Source organism: Pteronotus mesoamericanus, unplaced genomic scaffold (genome assembly GCF_021234165.1).
Source record: "Pteronotus mesoamericanus isolate MK-2021 breed Mesoamerican mustached bat unplaced genomic scaffold, CSHL_Meso_final contig_52, whole genome shotgun sequence".
NCBI classification, from domain to species: Eukaryota; Metazoa; Chordata; class Mammalia; order Chiroptera; family Mormoopidae; genus Pteronotus; species Pteronotus mesoamericanus.
In genome coordinates, this window is record NW_026555189.1 from 5,292,143 (window position 1) to 5,302,204 (window position 10,062).

Here is a 10,062-nt window from a genome sequence, read left to right on the forward strand (position 1 = left end):
AGATATTTTTCTTTTTCTGTATTCTCATATAATCTACTGCTTATGTTCTATCTTAGGGTTACTGATTCAAACTGAAAATTGTAATGGTGGAAGGGGAAATTGACAAATACATTGCCTTACATTTTCTTTGAGGTCTTTATTGTGAACTTTACCAAAAAAAAAAAATGTGTGTATGGAGAAGGGATCTTAAAGAAAAAAGAGTTAATGGGAATCTGAGACATTATGTTCTGAGATGGTAGGCAAGATACAAGTTCCACCAGGAGATGCAGCAACTCAAAGTGTAATGGACTAACAAAGGACTTTGGCCAGAATGGAATAGATTGAGCATCAGACTAAAAAGTTTTTGGATTATATAACACCTAGAATCTCCAATTTAGAGAATTCTCATTAATATATACTAAACTTCTGAGAGATGCTTGCTTTTTTGGCTATTTGTATTTATAATACAGACCTCATCTATACAAGTGAGAAAGACTAGGAAAGAGAGAAGAGAGAAAGATTTCATAGCCTGTTGTGCAGAAGCCACATTAACAGTGTGTGGACAAAGTTGGATCATTATTTTCTGATCCCCCATGCCCTATCGAGGGAAAAATCACCATGAAATATGGTAGCAAAATTGGCCAACTCTTGTATTCCTATGGACAATTTGACTTATTCTTGGAAAGCATTAGCCTTTACATCATGACCTCTCTTGATTGGAAGATGCATTTGAGAAGGATCTGTTAAGGGATGATAAACTCGCATATGTACCTCTTGCTACTACGACAAACTTCATCACTCCATTTGCCCTGAGCTGACTGGGAGAACAGGGCACAGTTCTCCCGCTTGCCACCGTTTGGCTGTGCTCGGTCCCAGTTGAGGAAGGAGATGGCAATTCCATTGACATCAACAAACTTGCCTTCCGTGACGAGGTCATTGATGCCCAGCCAAAAGTCATTGACACCTGGCAGGCTCCTTTTACCATAGTCTCGAAGGGCATTGATTTCATCTGAGTTTCTGGGGATAACCAGAGTCCCTCCCTTGGAAATGCAGTCTTCGTTGGCTTCATGGAAGTGTTTCGAGCCTTCTGAAGCAAGGAGGCATTTCTTGTGAACTTTTGTGCCCCGGAGACAGACTGTAAAGATGTGATATTTGACATATTTAGATGCTTTTTGAGTGTAATACATCTAGGACTGGCCCTTGCAAATAGCATTACATATTTGTGCAATGAATATGTGATGGTAATGCTGAATTAATATTTATTTATTAGAGGTTTTGTATGTTTTGGACAGTGTGCCAAGTACTTTACATAAATGAACTCATGTAATAATCACAACAATCCCATGAAGTAGGATTTTATTACCCCCATCTTTATACCTCAGGATATCAAGGCATAGAGCAGTTGTTGTACCAACTTTGCATGTAAGAATGGAGCTTAGACAACATCTAAGATTATACCTGCGCACACCTACGTCTGTCCCACCCTTAAAATGTGACTTTTAGCCTTATGCTTCCTTGATATGTGTGCTTGTTAGTGAGTGTAGCTCCATTATGTGCTGCATTTCCTTCGGCTTTTAGAACTAGAATGGTATTCCAGGGTTGCTAAAAACAAAAACAAAAGTCTGAGGTTGCATATGGAGAGATAGTGTTTTTCTTACACAGAGAACTCAGCCCTGGTAATATTGTGTGGGTTATCCAAGCTAAACCAAATATAAAGACAGGTTAAGGCAAAGCATTGGAGAATCAGGCCCTGACATTTCCTAGCCTTGTAAACCTTGGAAAATTATTTAATTTCTCTGTGCCTCAATGTCCTTGTTTGTAAAATGAGGATGGCCATAATGGCATGTATCATAAATTGTTAGAGGATTAATTTGTTAATGTTTCGAAAGTACTTGACTGTAGGTAAAGCATTAACAAAACTCCCCTTCTGCATGCACATTTGACTTTCTTTTAACTTTTTAATTCTGTTTCTCTGGAGACCTGATAAAGGGAATATATCACCAGTGTTACTCGGCAGCCTTGCTTTTGGTTAAAAAATGACCTTGAATTGGTATCATGGGTGGTTTGGGAGTTACAAGTGCTTGATTGGAAACCATAACTTCAGTCTTTCCTGAAGGCTGTAACTCTTGTAATTGGTCTCTTGTGGGATCCTCGAAGTGCTGCTTTTGAAGTTGCTGTGAGAGCATGAGTTCCTGGGGATCTGAGCCTTGCAAGCCAGAGCTGTTCCTTGCTCCTGGACAATAGTGTGTATGGCTGCATAGTCTGCTGGGGACTCTGCTCCAGAAAGAAAGGAGTGCCAGATGCTGCTCTCTGTTGGGCAAGCTGTGATTCTAACCAGTGTCCTTCCATGTGCATGTGACGTGTGTGGCCTGAGTCTGTGACCCTGTGTTTAGCCGAATCTCAGCAGATCTCTCTATGAGCACTTAGCAAACATCTAATGAATGCTAATTATTTAAGGTAGTTATACTTGCTTTATCATTGTCTATAAGAGAATTATGAACAGGCTTTTAAAAGGTATTATTGAAATACCTACTTTTATTTCTATAACATATATAGAAGAAGGGAGTGGAAAAGCATGCTGATTTCCTGAAACAATCATCTTCCCAGCTTTTGGATCCTTCCTCCTGGACATATCTGGCTTGTCAATATCTCTTTCAAAGAGAGGTCACCCAGAATTTGACATGCACAATTTCCCCCCATCTCCTTTGAGACAAGGCACTGGTGAGATGGGTCTTACCTGTCTGCAGGGCCTGCATTTCCTTCAGGGCATTCACTTCTCTCCAGAGCTTTTCAACTTGAGTCTTTAGGTCTCCATCCTTTTCTGGAGATATTTTAGGGTGGGGTGGTATGGGAGAAATACAAAGGATATGTTTAAAGTAAGATGTAAATAAAAACAAAATAAAATAAAACTTTGGAATCCAGAACCTAAGGCAAGGGTGGTTTTGATGACATTGAGCCCAGTGTACATGAAAAATAAAGCATGAAAATAAGTTGGCCAAGGAGATTCATAACAATTTGGTGGGGGTAATGATGGTAGCAGTCCCTTCTGTGAGATCGGGCTCCCATCTAGCTCTCCAGTCCCTTCCCGTGGGACTCTCCCTCCTCCAGGCTTCAGGCTCCTTCTCTTTCAGATGCGTCCCTCAGCAAGCTGTCTCACCTCGGGACCCTTCCTTTGGGTTCCCTCTGCCTGCGACACTCCTGCCTATCTCTTAATGAGTTTAAACATCACCTCTTCTGAGAAGACTTCTGATTATCCTCTCTCTCTTCATTAGCACCTCTCTGGCTGGTCTCTTTCTTTCCTTTATTTTTCTCCAAAGCACTTTCTCCAATCTATAATTATTTTACTTAATATTATCTGCCTGGTTATCCAGGGTATTCCTGATGCTTAATACAGTACTTGGCACATAGTAGCCACTCATAATATTTGTTGAATGAATCAACAAAATTGCAGAACTAATGGGGACTGCCTCAGAGTGACAGCTTGTGAACTCCTCAAACGCAAGAATTGTTTCTTTTTCTTTCTTTTTTTAAGATCTTATTTATTTATTTTTAGAGAGGGAGAAGGAAGGGAGAAAGAGAGTGGAAGAAACATCAATGTGTGGGAGATACATCCATACATTGCTTGTCATATGTCCCCATGTCAACTGGGGACCTGGTCTGCAACCCAGGCATGTGCCCTGACCAGGAATTAAACCAGTGACCTTTTGGTTCTCAGGCCGGTGCTCAATCCCCTGAGTCACGCCAGCCAGGGCCAAAGGTAGGAATTGCAATAAGTCATAATAAAAATAAAAAGTATTAAAATGTCATTATACTCTATGCACCAAGAGCTTAATTATTTCAATATTCCTGTGAGATACATACCGTCACCATCCCAGTTTCACAGAAGAAGAAATAGAGGCACAGACATCTGAATTAACTTGCAGGTCACACAGCTAGCAAGGTATAGTCGGGCTTCGACTCTCACTGACTCCATTCTGCTCTCTCCCCACCCTTCCCATCTGCTTCAGCACAAGGATTGCCTTCACCGGCTCGGTCCCTAACACATGGTCTTGGACAGAGAAGATGCTTAGAGCTTGACATGTGCTATCCCCAGATGCCTCTTTCTGGGGGTTCCATATGTAGAATCTATGCTCTGTGCTGGGTTTTTCAAGACAGTCCCAAATCCAAACATGCTAATTCACCTTCCCCTCAAACATGTGCTTTGCAAGCCAGGGATTTCCATATTTGGGTTAGGAAAATGCCTTCCGGGGTACCCAGAATGGTCCCCACCTCTCCGTTTCTCTTAATACTGCCCATCAATTCTTGAAGCATCCAGTATCTCAGCCCAGAAGTATAGTAACTCAAGCATTTCCTCAGTGGGCCCATTCAATCCAGAATAAATATAAGGGTATATTAAGAATATAAAACCATGTTAGAAGCCAGGCTTGCAAAGACCTGAAGACTTACTTCCAAGTTACAAATTGTCAACCCTATAAATGTCATTCCCCCATTCCTCTCAGCTTCCTGCTCCGTTTTATTTATTTATAAAAATATTTATTTATTAGAGAGAGGGGAAGGGAGGGAGAGAGAAAGAGAGGGAGAGAACCATCACTGTGACAGAAAAAAATCAATTAGTTGCCACCTGGAGACCAAACTCACAACACATGTGCCCTGACCAGTAATTGAACCAGCGACCTTTCACTTTGTTGGACCACATCCAACCAACTGAGCCACCCTGGTCAGGGCTCCATTCTATTTCAATAAGTGACATCCACAAAGAAGCTATAAACACTGTAATTAACATAAAAATACAAGAATTAATATTAGGCCCCTGGGAAATCATTATGGAAGTCATTATCCAGGGGGCTTGGCTTCTGTTTCTATCTTCTGTGACAAATGAGAGTGTGTTTTGTCTACAGTGAATACATGCAACAACTACTACACTGTAAAAATTATATTCATTACTGTAGCACATAATTTTTTGAGACCTATGAAGTAAGTACCAGAAATATCTTTCCTTTGGCACTAAATCACTCAATTGCCATTTTGAGTTTTACAAAAGGCCCCTTTTCTTTATTATTAGCATTTTCCAACAGCAGTGCAAAAATAATTCTCAGAAAAAATGACCAGTAAACAAGTGAAAAATATCTTAGCCTCAGTGACATTCAAATAAATGCAAAGTTTGAAAAAAATTTTTGTTCTTTTTTCGTTACGTTGGCAGAGCTGAAACTGATGGTGTGATGTTGGCTTGTCAAGGTGTGTAGAAGTGGACTGTCTCATAGACTGAAGACAGCGTCATAGATTGATGCTGTTATTTTAGGAGACAATTAGAAAGTGTGATTAACCTGCAATTTTGCTTCTAGAAATTTATCAGAACATCCTAACATGGAGATCAGTATTCATATAGACAATCCCTGGCAGGATGGTTCAATTTATGATTTTTTGACTTTACATTGGTATGAAAACTGTACTTCGGATTTTGAACCTGGATCCTTCCCTGGGCGAGTGTTACACAGTGCTGTTCTCTCCTGTGATTCTGGGCAGAGGCCGAGAGCCACAGCTTCCAGTTGGCCACATGACCATGAGGGTAAACAACCGATACTCCATATAGTATGCTGTATGGTCAGTGTTGTTTTGAATATTGTGTTATAAGCACATGTACGGTAGTTGAGGCTAAGCTACATAATATTTGGAAGGTTAGGTGTATTAAATGCATTTCCAACGTATGATATTTTCAATTTATGGTGAGTTTATCAGGACGTAACCCCACTGTAAGTCTGGGAGCATCTTTATATGTGTACAAAGGCACTGAATCAAAAAGAGATGGATTGGAAACCATACAAAAGTTCACCAAGAGACAGGTTAAGTAAGTTATGACCCAAATATACAATGGAATATTATGCAGTTGTTAAAATGACTGAGATATGCCTTGTGTTGATATCTATTGAAGATTTAGTCGATGAAATTAATTAACTTGACTACCACATTTTGTATAGCCAATTTTTATTTTGTTAAAAACATGAATTTTAATTGTGCATTTAAAAACTGAGCATATTACCTCCTGACAGTTAACAGTGGGCAATTCTGTGTAGGGGATTGGGAGAGAAAAAATGGCTTTCCCTTTTGACTTCATTAAGTATTATTTGCAGGTACTTAAGATACTTGGTATGTGAGAGGGTGAGGAGAGAACTGTTTCACACGCCTAGGCTCACTACTTCACCTACTGTAGAATCAGCTTTTTGGGAACTAACAGCAAAGCCTGGCAAAACTTCTTTGAGAGGATATTTAAGATGTATACCCAATCAGTTAAAAAAAAAAGTGTGTGTACATGTGTGTATATGGGGGGAAAAGGAGCTCTCTATGACCCAAACTACAATTACCAACCACATCTCTCTCTCTCTCCCTCTCTCTCTCTCTCCCTCTCTTCCCCTCCCCCCTGACACACACACATACATATTCATACCCTTTGCCCACCGCATCCCTATTGGGTGATTACCACATTGCCACTGCCTCCCATTGGTGAAGAAATGCTGGCATCAGAAATATGCCACATCACCCAGTACCTTGTCTCTCTTCCTTCCCCCTCATCTTCACCAATATACCTTACCTACGCATGGGTGATATTGCAATCTTCCATTAAAAGAGGTAATAGAACAGTGTATTTTATAAGGAAAAAAAGATTCCACTTATGAAAACTTGGATCAGACTTGTATAAATTCCCCTAGAAAAGCATACTTTATAATCATCAAACATAAGACAAGCCCCCTTTCTACCCACCAGACATCTGTGCTGTGTCAAATCAAAACTAACCTTGTTGGTATTTGTGTGTGTGTATGTGTGTATGCATGTTGTTATTAATGAAGTTCAATAGATAAGAGAACAGTGTCATAATATTTACCTTAAAATATCCTGATATGAAAATGACTCAGAGTATGAGATAAAACATTACCCGTGTTTTTCCTTTTGCTTTGGTTTCAGCATGTTGCAAACAAATTGCCATCATCTTTATTCTTTGCAACATTTACTTTTTACCTCTTAACCTAGCTCGTCACCCAAAATTTGAGATTGCTTGTAGGTTTAATTTGCATTAAAATGTCTTTAAACACTATATGGCTTTGCAAGTTAAAAATACGTTTAAGTTAAAGAAAGGTTTAAGTTCTCTATGACATAAAAAAGCTTAAATATACATAATATAGACTGTCCTTACATTGCAGGGGATGTAAAAATACATCTATGTGGTAACCAGTGACAAAGCAGAAGTCATTATTACCAATGGCTCTATCCTCTACTACACTAAATCTATTCTCTGCTAAAATTAAATAAATCTTACTAATTTAATAAGATTATAATCTCACAATTATCTTTGAATAGAGTTACACAATCTCTACGAGTGAAACAGTGTTCTCTATAATCAATATGTTCTGCTTGACTCCTCATTCATAATACCATATCCAGGTGACTCCCTCTGAAGAACATTCTACAGGCCTAACCCCACCTGACAAAGGATATATAATACAGAGGTTTTTTTTAATATCACAAGAGCTTTTTCCCCCTGTAAAAACCAAACAAACTCATTACATGACTATTTTAAATATCAAACTCTCTAGAGAGTTAGAAAGAAGGTCACTCAGTCCCATGAAATGCCATGGCCATATGGTGGCATGGTACAGTCACCAGGGACAGTCTCCTGGAAGGGTATCGAAATGAACATCGCCCAGCCCCTGGCCACCCTGAAAAGGCTAGTATTTTGTTGAACTGAGAAGCCCCATTACCTTTCACTCGGCGTTTGCTGTGCTTCCTGGCTTTGAATTTGGACGTGTGGCTGGTGGTCTGGTCCAGGAGTAAGGTGATAACCAGGACATAAATTACAAGTCCACTCTTTGCCATGGCTCCCGGGCAAGTCTCACAGCCACTTTGCCAGCTCCTCTGAAGCAGCTACAGGACAAGCAAACTGCACAGCCACATCTTGCTCTGGAATGCCAGGACCAGCTTTATAAAAGTGAGCTGGGAAGGCTGGCTGCCGCCCTGCTGACGAAACGCTTGCAGACCTTGGCTGGCCACAGCATAAGGTGGCCCCTTGTTCTCATTCCTCATGTCAGACTTTTCTTTTTTCATGTTTATGCTACATTTCTAGTTGACTGGCCTTTTCAGAGTGTATCAGAGTTAACTAAGGAACAAAGGGTTTTGCCTGGTTTCCTTTTTTTTAATTTTTTTAAAATCTAAAGTCCAGGAAGTGTGGAGTCTCTATGAAGACCCCAACATTAAAGTCTTTAATTTGGATTCTGGAATTCACGGAATGTTTTAGGAAATGTGTTCAATTCAGTTTTCAGGACAAAAAAATGACCAAGGGGGAAAAAACCCACACATACCAAAATAGGAAAGTTACTGCGTATGTATGTGTGTGATGCCACAACGCCTCCTGTGTGTCTGTACCTACTTGTGTGTCTATACAGCCCATGTGGAGCTTGACAGTGGTTGCTTACAGGAAATAATGGAAACAGCTGAAGTGGAGAGCTCATGATAAGGTACAAGGCATCCCTTTATCAGGGTTTTATGACATTCTTAGAGTTAAAAAAAATTAAGATAGTGAATTATTTCCCTGAGAATTAATGTAAAGTATCAACTATAGTTATGTTATGGGGGATCCCCACCACCCAATACTTTTTCCTTGAAACTACCCTAAACATTTAAATAACACTTTCAAGGGAAATAGAGGAATAATAGAGAAATATAGAAATAATAGAGAAATATAATGAAAGATTTTGTGTAATTATACTTATGTTAACAATGGACTTTAAGGACAAGAACTGAGAGCCAGATAGACTTTTGTTTGTATCCAAAGCAAGGAATTTCGACACAGGTGTGACCAAGATGGAATGAGTTAGACCTCAGGAAAAAGACCTCTAGGGACTGACTGCATCCACATTATCTGATGAGCAGGTGCAGACAAAAAGCAGGGCTTGCAGCTTTTGGAAGGTCTGAAGGACCACACTTATTTTATTTTATTTTATTTTATTTTATTTTATTTTATTTTATTTTATTTTATTTTATTTTTTTGAGGCAAGGGAAGAATCAGGGGGTGATTGATTCCCTCTGAATCTCAGTAAGGAAAACCACAGTCTAATCCATCTTCATTTCCTCCCTGCTAAAGCCACTTTCTAACCTACCCACGCAGTTACGCCACGCTAAGGCCACTGATGCAGGAAAGTTGGACATAATTTAACAATGTAAATGGGAAATAAAAGAATAAATATTTTACTTACAATGCAAAATCCTTATACTGACATGGGCCATCTACGAGTAGGCATCTGAGAGCAGCATGGAAGCAAGATGAGCTGGGTTCACATTCTACTTTCACCTATTTATCAGCTGTGCAATCTGGGAAAGTCAGTGAACCTCTCTGAGTCTTCTCTTCATGATGGGGCTAGGAATCCTTACTTTACAGGGCTGTGAGAAAGATTACCTGAAATAATGGATATAGGTACTTAGCACAAAGTCCAGTGCTTAATAATCATAATAATGGTAATTGCTGTAATATTCTTACCATTAATTATACTAATAGGCACAATTTCCAGAATGCCAGATCTTTTCAGTCTTCAGAGCAAGACTGTGAACTAAGCAATGTCTCCATTTTGTAGACTAGTGGTCCCCAACCTTATTGGCACCAGGGAATGGTTTGGTAGAAGACAATTTTTCCACAGACTGGGGCTTGGGGGACAGTTTCAGGATGATTCAGGTGCAGTGCATTCAAGCTCACTTCCCGCTGTGCAGTCCAGTTCCTAACAGGCTGGGACCCGTACCTGTCTGTGACCCAGACGTTGGGGACCCTTGTTACAGACAACTGAAGCTGACTGAGCCTCAGAAAAGTTGAGAAGATTTGTCAGTGTCACTCAGTTCCCAAGGGTAGGAGTAGAAATTAAAATCTAGTTTTGATTAACCCCAGACGATCTCTCTTTTGACCTGGGCTGTGAAAAATGTGCTTTGATTTGAATAGCGAAAAGGATCAATGTTTTAAATTGATCTTATGATTGATCAAAAGTGTTTTTTGCCAGCTTCTCAAATCCTTTACGCTGAGATTTCAAGTTACAGAATGCTGGTAGAAAG

At 39.7% G+C, this 10,062-nt stretch overlaps 1 protein-coding gene across 1 annotated transcript; it reads right to left on the reverse strand.

The window, feature by feature from the left end:
• Positions 1-722: 722 nt before the first annotated feature.
• Positions 723-7,920, reverse strand: CLEC3A (C-type lectin domain family 3 member A). Its single transcript, XM_054579011.1, has 3 exons — positions 7,731-7,920; positions 2,717-2,800; positions 723-1,114 (listed from the first exon to the last, which is right to left on the reverse strand). Exons 1-3 carry the CDS (start codon positions 7,843-7,845, stop codon positions 723-725), a joined length of 591 nt encoding a protein of 196 aa, XP_054434986.1. The 5' UTR covers positions 7,846-7,920.
• Positions 7,921-10,062: the final 2,142 nt, after the last annotated feature.